Below are 15,000 nucleotides of genomic sequence, written 5' to 3' on the forward strand. Positions count from 1 at the left end.
AGCATGGGTTGAGCCCCAATAACACATGAGAAATGGTTTGCACCAATAGCCATAAAATATGGACAATTGGTTGTCCCATTTCCAAGTGAAATTAAAAAAGATCACAAGATCCCAAACACATCACAGGACAGGACCTGCAAAACAGGAAGCAACAGGGTATTGTTGTTGGAACGTTTCGCTGTGCCTGCCTGCTGCGTGCTCAAAACTATACACGTTTTTATGTGTTGCGTGTGGATGTGAGCACCGGTACCCCTAGTGAGACTTCACAGATGTCTCAATAAGTAAGCATATAACATGTTTCATTAAATTTGAGATGTGGCCGTTTATGAAACGATTACTCATAGCTACGTTTATGCCAGGCAATAGCAGAATACACTCAAATTTTATGACTTACAGAATAAAAATAATAGAACGGGAGGAGAAAAAAAATCGTACAAACTCCTGCACTATGTGTTCAGTGCATTTGTTGGTAGGCTTAGTCTTCAGTGGTCTATCAAATTCATTACATTACTATTTGAATGGCTTTCAAACAGATTCTAAAGCTATAAAAGTAAATGTAGCAGACCCGTCTTTAAAAGAATAAGGTAGGGGGAATGTCCTCTGTTAAAGCCACATGGTTGAGTTTGTGGCCAAGACTTAAAATATTGCAGGTCACCACTGGGCCAGGACTTTTTTTCTCCCTCAGGCCTTTTGGGCTGTGCATGGCCAGTGCCCACCGAACAGGTTGAACCTCATAGCATGCACAGGCTTTTGATTAAAAAGCATTCGTGGAATTTTTCCACTTGCGTCTCCATTGCCAGATGTCAACTTAAGGGATGACTGTGAATCAAGTGTGATTTTATGGGCTTTGAAATCTTTCAGAGCTCATTGCCGGAGTGCATTCTCAGATGTTAAGCCATTGGGCTTTGACTGGACTTGAGCGATTGTGTCTGGGGATGATAAAGTCTTTAATTACGAGGGGGGTTGGTGGGTTGTTGCAGGTGGAAAGTCGACTACATTCATGTGGCTTTGTGGTATGTTGTACTGAGGGAAGCCCGGACAGAAGAATTTGGAGTTGAGGGAGCAAACGAAAAATTAGAATTTTTCACAATTACCAGCTGTACAATTTCCAGTTGTCCCTCTGGAATACCCGCATGTTGGAGACCTCCTACTTGAACTGTCTGCCTGGGATTGAACAAAGTTAATGATAAACCAACATATCAATACACCAGTTTTAAAGGTGCACTTGTGTAGGATGGTGGTCAGAGTAGGTATTGCAACTACACGGCTCATTTAAACTGTGTTGCATATTGCCAGATGTTTTCAATCAATTTGACAACCAAAAATGGAGAAGATCCCCCCTTTTCATGTGTGAAAAATGAAATGTTCCCAGTCATAATTAATACTTAGAATGTGATGGTGGTGGGAGGTATTTGTGGAAAAGGTAACATTTGTGAATGGGCAGCATGAATTCTGAAAATAAACTTCTAAAATATTACACAGTGCATCTTAAATCAAAGCATTTGCTTTCATTTGCAGGTGCAGTGTTGTGAAGCATCACAATATTACTATATATCCAAACAATGTTTGTAATCTTTGGGTATCAGCAACACTATTAACCCCTTAGCGCAGAGCCTACAGTATGTTATAACCTTACTGTCACCAAACTTGTAATGACTATGTCTCAATCTGTTACTTAAAGCTCTCGGTTCTGTCATAGCAATGTTGTAATGATGTAGTTGAATATTTTCAGCAAATAGTGAAAAGGCCCGTTGGCGACCCCATCTGCAATAAGAGGCTACAGTGACATTTCTGAGGAGCCGAATAGTCATTGCATAACAGAATACTAAGCATGTGCTGTCCTTTCATACACATGACAATGTCTTAGCTGGACTGCATCCAAGCTGCACACTCCCTATGCTCAGCTTAAACAATAGAACAAATGCATGTTGAATTTATCAAGCCAAACATTTATAAATGTGAAAAATGGGTGTGGGGGTGGGATGGGGGCCGTGTGCGTAATACGTAGTGTTCAACCTCGACTTTGTTTCCCCAGTCATTTGTCAATTTTAGAGAGACACGCAAAGGAGGCAAAATACATCTTATCTGCTTTGAGAGTGTTTATCAAAACTTCTCCAGGCCAGAGGAAGAAGGGGGGAAAAAGAAAACTTGAGTGAATGAATGGCTTGGGGAAAGTCCAAGTGGTAATCAGATTGTCAATTGATAAAGGATGTTCTTCCTGCAGTGAATTAGCCTGTTGCAATTGGAGTCAGTCCAATTCCACCACTTGTATATTTCCTCTTAACTAGCCCTGCCCTGAACCATTTACTCTATTTGATTTCATTTCATGTCATCTCACGTCATTTCACGTCATTTCATTTCACCGCTTCACTAAACTCACTTTCTCAGTAACAGAAAATGAGTATGCATAAATGTGTAATACAGAGTTAGTAGTAATAGCCTAATGTAGTGGAGTAAAATGATTAAAGGATAAGTTCACTATTTTGAACATTAAGCCCCTTGTCTGAGTTGTCGCTAATGCTTTAGAGTTCCCCTCATCATTTTTGTGATGTTTGCTGCTGTCTCCGTTATTATATCATTATAATTTGGATCAACTGACTTTATAATGGCCGTCTATGGTCATGACCATATCTGTTCTTAAAACCACCCTAAATATGTGTTTTCAAAAGTATGCATCTCACCAAGTAGTTATGGGTGCATAACAAGTTTGAAAGCGAAATAAGTCTTCTGTAATGTTTGATCTGGCATTTTGTGAATGAAAAAAAAAAAATGTATACAAAATGTTACATAAAACATGTCAGAAGCGATGTTTTGCTACAACAATTGTCATGGAATATCAGTGAATACCCCTTAATATTTGGCGGATTGCACATTCTTGAAAACAAATGTTTAAAGTGTAAGAAAAGATATGGACAGATATAGAAGCCGTTTGAGACAAAGTCCAAATTAGCCAAATAACAGAGATAGCCGCAAACATCAAATAAACAGCAAAGGAACTCTAAAACATTGCAGACAACTCAGAAAAAGGACTTAAGAGTCCTCACTGTGCACAGTTTACCCAACCTGTGTTTATGTCTGAGAGCTTGGCCTTTGGCAAATGCAGTCTGACATGTGCGTCAATCATGTCTTAAATTGCTTTTTAGTGTGTCAGTCCACTCCTGCGGCACCCCATCCCCAATATCCCCTCAAGCTAATATTGTCAGCACAACTGTGGACATGCCAAAGTGTTTCTCTGCTCCTCACAGGAACAAAGTGTGATTTCACAAGAATGCACATTTTTGAGTATACCAAACGAACGTAGCATGTCAGGCTGATGTTATCTCGGCTCTGGTGAGGGTGTGGAAGTTCTGTGTTTGTCGACAGAGCCTTGCACTGACTTGCGCCTATATACTTAACTTTAGTTATACTTTCAGGGTACCTACCTGAAGTCAAGGTGGGGTCTGTTGTAAAGGTAGGCAATTTCAATTTAGGCCGTGCAGGGGGATATCCTGGCTTGGGTTCATAGAACGGCCCTCGGAGGACTTTATATAAATTCGGCTCTGGAATGAAAACTTTTTCCGACCCCTGCAATAATTGTATTGCAAATGTAACTAATTTCTAAAATTTTTTTACATATCATGTCATATTTCACGTGGAACTGCGTAACATTAAAATTATATTGGGGGACAGATAAGACAGCCTCAAGGGCCGTAAATGTCCCTCGAAACATAGTTTCCAATCTCCACCCCTGACTTAAGGCATCTAGTGTGTGTGTGTGGTACCCTACCCTTTGTCTCGGTGGTATTTCAAATAATTATGTATATAATTGTTACCCCAAGGGCAAGTCATAAACGTCAATTTTAAAGAGCTCTAAATATTTGAGTAACCTACTCTTACCCTAGTTAAGATTGACCATTTAGTACATGTGACAAAAAGATCACTCGGGAGATTGGGAAACAGTGTGCCATTGAAAAGAGAGAAATTTGGTAATTAACAGGTTGAACTTGGCTTCAATCTTAAATTAAATGTTTGGCTCTGGAGGCGAAATGACCTGGAATGTGAATCGTCAATGCAAAGCTAATCTACACATCAATATTGACCCAGGTCACTCATCCATCCATGCATCCATCCAATCATCCATCCGCTCTCGCATCCAATTATTTATATGCTGGTTTATTTATTATTTATTTATTTATTTATTTGGAATGGCCACAGATAAACATCTTTTGAAAAAAAGAGAACATTTTGCTTCTGCAGCCTCGTGTGTAAAGGACAGCGTGGTTGACTCAGTATTTGTGTTGGCCCCATCACCTGTGTTCACATGGCAACGTTACAGTCTGCAGTCATTTGCCCACAGCAACTTATAAGGCTATGAGGAATTTCCTGCAGTGGCCGCGGCGGCCCGTTTTCAACAGCAAAACTCCCCATTTTCTTTAGAAAAAAAAACCCCTCATGAATTCACAGGTGAGGATAGTTGGATTAAGGGAGAGACTGTCTGCGTATCTTGGCAGCCTGTAGCTAGAAGGCAGTGCCCATTTTCACCAGCAAGCTCTCCATTCACTTAAGCATGATAAAAAAGTCCTGAATTCACAGGTGAAGATAGTTGGATTAAGGAACACTTTTCTGTGGAGCGACTGTCTGTGTATCTTGGCTGCTTGTAGGTAGCACGGTTAACAGTATCACCACTGAAAAGAATAAAAAAAACCTGATGATATCACAGCTGTGATTTATAATGATAAAATAATTAAGTAGGGGCGTAAAAACATTACAAAAACACTAAGGACAAAAATGACCACAGTGGGACCCTCTAGACCACAGGAAAATGTATTTTCTTTTTATTTTTTATTTGTCAATATATGTCTTGATAAATCTAAATAAGTTACATTTCATGTTGAAATGTGTACAAAGCCATAAACATGTATTATTAGCTGAATTGTGTTTTCATGAAAAAAAAAGTTAGATTTGTCAAGGGGGGGTACAGTATTTCACACAGAAGAAAAATCAACCTTAAAATCAACACTAGGAAAAATAACTTCTACAAAAAAGTATCAATAAATAACAACAATTATATAACATTATAAGCAGATACATTTACTTACATCAGTACATGTTTTTCTCCATTCTAATCTGGCAATTCTGGGTAACCATGTGGGTTAAGTCAATGTGGAGTTACACATTCAGCAAGTGTCTGTAGAGTAGACAAATATCCAGGATATAAATACAGTATGAAATTGCTCTGGTGCTGTTGTTGGATGTTCTCCTTGAGTCTACATAGTTCTATTTTCAATATTTTACATGTGCAATAAAAATTTCATTTATAAAAAAAGTCACTTTTTTGTAGCACTATTGAGGGAAAATACAGAAATTTAAATAAAACACTGTCTTTGATTGATTGATCTTCTTAATGCTATTACCACATCCTAGAGTTGTCCATCAATCATAAAATAGTCATTATTAGTGAGATTAGCATACATTAATAAATTTACAATTATACTGCAACAATGTAAGAGCAAATTCTTCAGCTTACAATCGGTGCGGATGAGTATTTACATTAAAATGTGGAGGGTGGCAGTGTCCAATAGAAACAATCAAAATATAATCCACCAGACTGTGATAGCCACATGTAATGCAATTTTCTGAAATAAAATGTGAAAAATAAATTATCTCTGTAAAAGCAATTATAATGATTGGGGCCGTACATATATGATTTGATCATTTGACAACTTAATGACTGAGAAATATTACATGGCACTGTCAACATTCAATGTGATCATAATTATTTACAATAGATTAATATTAATACAGCTCCATATTCTTTTAAAAGTATAATATGCAATTTTAGTTGTTTATTTTCCAAACGTACGCTTTCCATTCCTATATGTGATTTTTCATGGATAATTATTAAGCAATGAGCTAATATTTACTGGCCTGACCAAAGTAGAGTAAGTTTTGCAGCCATAGATGTCTATTTCTGGTCATTGAAAATGGCAGACATGGAGATGATTCACCTTTTCATGAATGAAAAGTGTACATTTCCAAGTCGTAATGAATACAGTATTTAAAAATTGATGGTGATGGTAAATAAATATAGATCATAAGCATAACACTTGTGAATGGGCAGCATACAATCCGAAAAAGAACTACTAAAAATGTCACACTTTAAAATTTTTACCCCTTAGCAGTAAACACACAGCACATTTAATTTACACCAACTCTCTTCCGAGCCTCCCCACAGGATCTAGTATGACTGGTCTTGTTTCTCATGCTTGGCTGGGCCTCGTCAAAAATCAAAAGTACTGTATTCCCAAGGCACACTGTACTTTATATTGTTTCATTCTGTGCACATGAAAAATATCTCTTTCAATACAGTCATTATGGCACACTAGCTTTATCATTTCAGTTGATTAGCCTACTTTCACAAAAGTGGTGGCAAAGGTAAGGGGGAAATGTGTGCAAGTTTCTATTAGGTGTGACATGCCTTCTTCTGTTGCCTTAAACTTCTTGAAGTTGCTGGCTTTATCATAGCTACGTACATCATGTTCAGACATTAAAACTAAACAGCTGTGAAGGCTATAGCAGACGTCAGTGAGAGAAACAATCTCATCTATTTAAAGTATGTAATTTATTTCTATTAATCTATTATTATCATTGAAAAAAAATCCTCTAAAAAACACTGCCCCGTACATTTGTCTGTCTTTTCTATTCCTGAACATTCACGAAGACAGTAGGTGTGCTGCCTATGGCACTGACTTGCTCTGTTTACATTTTTGAACATAGCCCAGACCACTGCCTTGTCGATGTACAGTCCTGAAAAAATACATGTTGTTTTAAACATTCCTAGAGCACTGTTTGAAGTTAGGCATCCTTTTCCAAGAAACCCAGAGCTTAAAAAATGAAAAAAAGTGGTGACACTGACACTGAAATACAATGCATGATGACAGCAATATGTACATACACGCTCCATACTCGGGTCTGCCAAGAGGGGAAGGGCAGGGGGGGGGGCTATGGGTCAGTTGTCCAGGGCTCAGGTAAAGGGCGGCCCCGAACTGGGACCTCGTGACACTGTATGCATTGAGAGGTGGGCCTCTCAGATGATTTCGCCCTGGGGCCCAGTCAAGGCTGTCAGCGGCCCTGTACATACATACGGTACTAACAAGCTCTGGAAAACGCCCACAGCCTCTCCGAACGAACACACAGAAGCTTTTGCCCATCGTGTGACACGTGCGCCTGCGAGTCCATACTGCTCTTGCACACAAAGGGGTAAATCAAGGCCTTGACAGGGATACGAGTCGAGCGTCCATTAATGAAAAATGCTACCATGCATTCAGACCCAATGAGACTTCATTTCCAATGGAAGTGATTACTATCATGAAATGCTTGTCTTTTCATGTGTGTTTGCAACCCTCTTTTGATGATTAAATGAGGGAAAGGCATTGGGAGAATTAGAAAAGGGCTTCTAACTGTACATTTATAGACAGCCACGGTAATGGGATCCAGTTGCGAGACGGTCTTCTTATATATACAGCATGTGTGTCCTTTGCTATATTCTTCTTGAATATTTTTCAGGGCTTTTTTGCCTTTATTTTTGACAGGACAGTGGAGGAGAGACGAGGAAGGATCGGCAAATGACCCGGGCCGGAATCGAAACAGGTAACCCAGTGCCCTACCGCCACGGCGGGGCCTGCTATACTCTTCTAAAGAGACTGTGGTAGTTCAGTAACAGCATCTTTTGAGCCATTGGCTAGTGGGACACTTTCTGAAGCTTGAAGCACACAAAGGACACTAAAAAATAATTTCAATAAACTTACTTACAGATATCTTATCTAGATCATCTTCCCACATCAATTGTGACAGCATAGTTTTACTTTCAACTTCCAGAAGGTAAAACCTTTGCTCCATTAGGTAAACAGTCCCACAACAGCCATTTCCTGTATAAAACAAGGACATTTACAGGTGAGTATGTCATTTTGTCACTTTCTTTCTACCCGTCTCAGGGGGGGCACAGATAATCCTGAGATCCAATCCACATCAATGTAGGGAAGGCAAAGTGTCCACTCACTGTCTCTGCTTCTTTTCCATAGAGATGAGAAACCTATCAAAGGGCACTCTGTGGTTGAGGCAACTTTCCTGAGTTTACCAAAGTCAAACAAAAATGCACACACACAGCATACACAGCACACACACACACACACACACACACACACACACACACACACACACACACACACACACACACACACACACACACACACACACACACACACACACACACACACACAAGCACTCAAAAAAGAAACACGAGATATAATATCAACAACACTTGAAGCACGTCTTTAAATAGCATGACTCCTTTCCGACAGCTTTCGCACTGAGTCTTTGGTCATGTTCTGAAGACACACTTTCCTGGAGTCAGAGATGAGTGCCATGGTGACGGTAGGCAAGGTGATGAAGTGTGTGTGTGTGTGTGCGCGTGTGTGTGTGTGTGTCTGTGTTGGGGGTAGATGGGGTGATGGGGGAGGGGGCTGTTGGGATGATGGGATTCAAAGAAGGGAGGAAGGAAGGAAGGAAGAGGAGGATAATGAGGAGGAGGAGGAGGAGGAGTGTAGAAGCCATCCTACGCAGTGGAGAAGTTCGACCTGATGGAATCCTCTCTGAGCTGCCGGTGTTTTCCGGCATTGCACTCCTCGCGATTCGTCCGCCGCTCGATAGTTATCCTGTAATTCTTCCTGCAGGGGGATCAACAAACAAGCACACAGAGAGATCATGTGTGAGCTCAGCCACAAGCTTTTTTTCCGGCCAGATATATATATATATATATATATACATACACATGAAAACCTCTTCCCCTCTGTTTGCATGGCCGTAACTCAATTCTGCTGTTTGCTTGAAAACGGCCAGCGCCGAGTTTAATTTGATTTCTTCAAAACATTTACGCAGCTAGGGGGACCACCTGTTAGAAAAGGCCTGCGACTCCACGCCTGCTTTGCACTGCTCTGCTCTGCTCAACCTGACCAGTGACATTATAATGTTAACCCTGATGATAATAGAGTGTCGTCCAACAGCAGAATGATGACCAGGCAGTTTAGAAGCTCTGGGTCATGAAGTGCAAGTTGACATTCAGCATTCAAGGGCCGGACCACAATGGAAATAAGTCTTTGGACTTTTTTTGTGTACATCCCTGTCTATTCAATGTATGGTTACTGTTACTATACAATGTTTTGACATCTAATAGACTAAATTCATTCATTCATTCATTCATTCATTCATTCATTCATTCATTCATTCATTCATTCATTCATTCATTCATTCATTCATTCATTCAGCTTTAATTTCCAGTAAGTGTGAGTCAGTTGTAGTGGTGGTGGTAGTAGTACTAGTACTAGTACTAGTAGTAGTAGTCGTGCTAACAGTAGACTGGAGTAGAGTCCATTAGAGTCCAAAACAGGGTATCCAGCAGCAGAATTAATGTCATAATACAAATTTTGGTAACACTGTCTATGAAGCCCATATCTATAGCGCATTATGAGCATATTTATAACAACCTTTAATGCACATCATAATTAATCATAGTGTATTATGACAGTTATAATGTATTATAAGCCCGTTCACTGCCTGTAGTTTATAACCATTCACAAGCACTCAAAACATCCTAAGATTTATAATGCATTATTAGCTAGATTTCTAGACTAGATTTATGACTGTTGATATACTTCATCATGAAGCGTTATGAGTGTAGTCATAATGCACTATGATTATGGGGCATATTAAAAGTTGTTATAAATGTGCTCATAATGCGCTATAGATATGGGCTTTAAAGAAAGTGTTCATACTATATAGGTAACTACACTACATTCCCTCAGATAACATGGACATTAACTGTTATAGTGTAGAAGGGACCATGAAGTAGAATGGAAAGAATAAGAAGTGCCCTTTCAGGCCAATATGTGGATGATGCAAAGACGTCCAGTACTGGTCAGCTTACCTAAAGAAGTAGAAGGCCATGAGTAAGGCAGCGCCCAGAAGCGCTCCGACAATTATACCAGTCACTGCCGATACTCCTAGTCCACCTGCTTAGGGGAGAGTATGAAAGTTATTAGTAAGGCAAATACAATCCGCAGGCCTGCCTGTGTCTAATTGGCTGGACCACCCATGATGGGCGGTTTGGGCTAGCCAGTGGTTGTTATGTGAGGAGCTGCTTATTATTATGTAAGTAAGTAGCAGAGATAAATTACATGATGACATGTCGGGCGTCGTTCCGTGTTCCGAGGGAGGCCTGGCGATGGGCTTCTCGTGCAGGAGAAACTTGCCGCTGTTGAAGCCCGGCGTCACCTGGAAGGTTCCGTTGACCCCAAAATAGTTCATGACGGTCTGTGTGAGAGAGAGAGAGACAAGGTGAAAAGTAGGAAAACAATAGTCTGAAGTATATCTATCTCTTGGAAATGTCTTTGAAAGAGACATGTCTTCTTTTTTAAATAGTTCTTTGGGCTTTTTATGGCCTTCATTTCGATAGGGTAGCTGAATTTCGAACCTGGGACCACATGGGTACTGTTACCCATATATCTATGGTATGGCACACTGTGCCACAGCATGGGGGACACTTTTTTGTGGTCTTTTTCGACTTTATTTGATAGGCCAGTGTGAGAGGTGGACAGGAAGCGAATTGGGAGAGAGACGGGGAGGGGTTGGCAAAGGACCCAGGCCAGGAATCGAACCCGGGTCAGCCGCACAGCAGGCGAGTGCCCTACCGGTTGGCCACGGCAGGGCCATGGTGGACACTTGATGTGTGTATCTCCACATGCTGGCTGTCTTACCTCATAGGTTCCAGCTTCGCGATCCGTCATGGACATGACTGAGAAGTCTCCTTCTCTGTCACCGTTGGTATCTATGGACACCTGGCCAGCAATGCCTGTGCAAAAAGGAATGTGGAAAGGGAGAGAGAATTAATTAGCTACAAAGACCTGGACATTCCAAGAAAAACACGAACGAGAGTCGACAAATTCCGCACAGCCAATACAACAGGAAATCTCATCCGCCTCCCGCCGTTTGTGTTGGCCTGGGTCTCCCAGAAATTGTAATTTCATCCCTCCGTCTGTGTTCCTGAATTCTTGACATTTTTAAAATATTATTTCTTTTAACGAGAAAACATGACCCTGTTCCTGACTATTCCGGCAGAACAAAACATTGTTATTTCACGTTCGGCCCTGGCAGATCGAGCCAGCCAGCATTTCCAGCAGACTTTACAGCAGAGAACATCCATTTTCTAACAGAAGTTTAATGAATGAAGTTAAAAAATGAGTACACTCAAGAACTCCACTGGGTGTGTACTACCCCTAAGTGATTAGAGGGAGGGGGGGTGGTGCTTGTTAAAACTCGACGGAAGATAAAGGGCTTTACATCTCACAGCTGACAGCAAAAGGAAACACACTCGGGGTGAAAATGCAGTCAGGCAATAAGCGTTTTTCGAATCTCGCCTCATTGTTATTGAATAAGGATTTAACAGCCGATATACGGAGAACTTATCGCCATCCGAAACGTTAGGCAACCGAGTGAAACACGACATGGCCCCAGGGGTTGTCTGTAATTAACTGTGATAGTGAGAGTCAAGAGGTGGCTGTACGACCATTGCTCTTGCTAGCGATTTTGTAAAAAAAAGGGGCCGGAGGAATTCCAGGATCGGAGCGAGCGCTTCAGCTTCGGCCGGGGCAGTATCGGGGTCCAAGTAATGAGATGAATTGGCCAGATGCTCTCCAGAGAAGGCTTTTGGAGATGCTTAAACCTACGGCCAAATTTGTCAGTCCAAAGCTTTAGATCATGTTCCAGCGGACTCTGACCGAGTGTAAAACAATCCACTTCTTCGGTAGACACAAATATGATTAGACATGTGGAGAGAGAGAGAGAGAGAGAGAGAGAGAGAGAGAGAGAGAGAGAGAGAGAGAGAGAGAGATTGGAGTGTAGTGTGCTGCAGCAGCTGTAGGCTCCAGAGTCGCAGCAAAGTAACAAGGAAAGCAGATTCCTCCGCAAGACAAAAGGCTCGGTTCTGTTCCTGGCTTGGTCCTGTATACTGTCCAGCCCAATAAGGATTTCCCAAAAGTCGCTGGCTAATAAGCACCAGTGTGTGTGTGTGTGTGTGTGTGTGTGTGTGTGTGTGTGTGTGTGTGTGTGTGTGTGTGTGTGTGTGTGTGTGTGTGTGTGTGTGTGAATTTGGGTCTGTGTCTACGGCTAAGTGAATACATTATCATCCTATTAACAAAGAGTGGATACGCTCCAGTGTATGTGTGTGTATGCAAGGAAACTGAACTGAACCACTTAAAACAACCATCTGACACATGTCTAATATGTGTCTTCTGGACTAGTCTAGTATATCTCTTCTGCACTTATTTCCATTGCCTTTAGGACTTTTTTTCAAGACTTACTGTATTTCCATTTGCATAAATAATAGATGCAAACTTAAATTTGTTGAAGAGAGCAGACCACAAATATTGTTCTGTGAGAGCCTGCAATCTAATCCATTACATAGAGACAGAGTCAACATCCAGTGACAAGTCATCAGCTTACTTAGGACACAGCCGCAGACACAGATCAACTGTTACCTACGACCCCTGCCAAGGAACTTATTACGGACCGTGGCTAGTCTATCCAGTACGGCCAGCCAGACCACACAATTTGATGGCTGCTGGCTTGTCAAGATAACTAGTCAGTTACATTATTATGCTATGAATAATGGCCACATTTCTATTATTACACTATTACAGTATTTAGTTATAATGAGCATCTCGGTCGGACAAAGTGCTGCTAGTGCCTACCTTCGAAAGTTCGGTTCCACATGTGGCGAGTTATCTCATGGCCGTCTTTCTTGCTGTAGCCGTTCTTCTTAGCCTCGTGCAGGGCGATGGCATAGAGTAGCAAGGCGTCGTGGAAGCCCTCCATGAACATGTTGACCTACAAGGAGGGGGGGTCAAAGGTCAAGTTAAATCCAATGACTGACTCACAAGCCCCCCCATACACACACACACACACACACACACACACACACACTCACACACACACACACACACACACACACACACACACACACACACACACACACACAGACATACACACACACCTGTCAACTGTTCCTTTACCTCTTTGCATTGCTATGTATTTGCATCATGCAATTCAGTATGGTATCAGTGTCACAATGGGAGCTGTGTGACTGGTGGGGTCAAGCATGCTGTGCATGTTGCAAGTGGAGTTCATTTAAATGTTACCACCGCCTCGCACCCTTTCATGGCTACACAAAACAATTAAAAAGAGGGAAGGCAAAAAAAAAACAAGGGAAAGAATAAAAGCACAGTGCTCTGAGCACGAACAAGCTAACGCTAGTAAATGCACATGTTATGATAGGGATTAATGGGCCATTCCTGTCTTAGAGTGTCTGCCGTGTGCTTGCCCAAGTAAAATAATTGTAAAAACCCCAGCACTTTTGGGGGGAGCGCTTCTTAGGGGATTCAGTAACTGGACAGGGGAGATCTCTGTATATTTACAGTCACCTTCCACAGCCTATTAGCAATGGAACAGCAGGAAAAGCTGATGTTGTAATATGACTGTTTATGTACATTTTTTTTTCTTGCGCTGGTATGGGGTGCGCAGAAATCACCGGGTATTGCAATAATAATACAAGCCCAGTGTGGTGTTTTTTAGTACTGAGGGACAGAGAGAGAGAGAGAGAGAGAGAGACAGACAGACAGACAGATAGACATAGAGACCGAGACAGAGAGCAAGAAAGAGAGAGACCGAAAGAGAAAGAGAAAGGAAGAGAGAGAGAGAGAGAGAGAGAGAGAGAGAGAGAGAGAGAGAGAGAGAGAGAGAGAGAAAGAGTTTGCGATTTGGCAAACACCAGTCTTACCCCAGTGAACGTTCCTGCTTCCAAGTATGTAGTGCATTTTTAAAACGGAAAAGTTTAACCCCAAAGACCGGCAGGGCCAACACCAACACCGCCGGAAATTTTTGGTCCAATGGAGCAGCAGACTTGTGCAAGGTTTACAAGCGCTCCCTACAATCCCACGTCTGGGTCATTTCAAGGACATTATAAAGCCAGGGGGGACGGACGGACAGGTATGGGTATACTACACTTACTAATTCCCCCTATAGTCAGAAACTTGGTGAGAGTCTGTGACACTAGCAACAGTATTGCACATGTCTCTACCAGTACCAGGGAAGCCGACAGTGGTTAGTTGTCCAGGACCCAGGTGGGGGGGGACAATTGGGTCCTATTTGCATTGTATGCATTGGGTGAGTGGTTGGGTGGGTGTCCTAAGCTCAGCCAAAGCCAAGCTGTTAGCGTTAGCGGCCGTGTCCCTTACAACGACACTACCAGCGGTATGTGTCACATGATGAACCTGCTGGCACCGTTTCACATGACAACGCCACGTGAAAGTCTAACAGGGCCAGCAGGGGAGCCATTACTTTGGACGCTCCGTTGCCTTCAGTGTTCCTGGGTGTTGTTTGTTCTTGGGGACATTAACTGTCTGCATGGAGAATGGAGGCAGTCAAGGTTACAAATCCTCTCTCAGAGACAGCCTCCCGTCCCACCCGCTCACTCACCCACTCACCCACTCACCCTCCACCCTCAACCTCCAAGCCCGCTTCTCTACTACTCATGGAGGACACAAAAGCTTGCCAACATGGAAAAGGAAATGGCTTTTATTCTGGTCACGGCTGGAGAGGCTGGGAATCCTCTGTGCTGGTCGGACCAAGACGGCGGGGGGTGGGGGGGTGTATATACCTCATGGGGAGATGCGTCATGTGTGGAGGGAGGCAGCCGACGCTGGTAGCCACCCCCGAGCGACTGTAGTGTGGAGAATAGTGTAGTCTGTGTAACGTAGTGTCAGGGAGGAGAGGCCAGCCCAGCCGTGAGGACCACACACGGTGCGCCGCTGCTGCTTCCCTCCATGTGTCATGACAAAGGGAATGTGGAATTAGAGGCGGGTGATGTAAGCCCTTGGAACGAGACCTCGGATGGGAACGGAGAATTTACGC

General features: G+C 42.3%; 1 protein-coding gene across 3 annotated transcripts in view; it reads right to left on the bottom strand.

Annotated features, from left to right (window-relative positions):
* Positions 1 to 4,721: 4,721 nt before the first annotated feature.
* The window catches only part of npr3 (natriuretic peptide receptor 3), a 30,490-nt gene continuing 20,211 nt past the window's right edge, over positions 4,722 to 15,000 (bottom strand). Inside the window, exons 4-8 of one of the 3 annotated variants that reach the window (XM_063195240.1) lie at positions 12,783 to 12,918; positions 10,791 to 10,885; positions 10,212 to 10,347; positions 9,962 to 10,049; positions 4,722 to 8,705 (exon numbers count right to left, since the gene is read on the bottom strand). In XM_063195240.1, coding sequence (XP_063051310.1) covers positions 8,594 to 8,705; positions 9,962 to 10,049; positions 10,212 to 10,347; positions 10,791 to 10,885; positions 12,783 to 12,918 — 567 coding nt within the window. In that variant the 3' untranslated portion in view covers positions 4,722 to 8,593. Of the gene's footprint in view, positions 8,706 to 9,957; positions 10,050 to 10,211; positions 10,348 to 10,790; positions 10,886 to 12,782; positions 12,919 to 15,000 lie in introns of those variants that run through there. The other 2 variants (XM_063195241.1, XM_063195242.1) reach the window with 2 other exon arrangements.

Source organism: Engraulis encrasicolus, chromosome 3 (genome assembly GCF_034702125.1).
Source record: "Engraulis encrasicolus isolate BLACKSEA-1 chromosome 3, IST_EnEncr_1.0, whole genome shotgun sequence".
NCBI classification, from domain to species: Eukaryota; Metazoa; Chordata; class Actinopteri; order Clupeiformes; family Engraulidae; genus Engraulis; species Engraulis encrasicolus.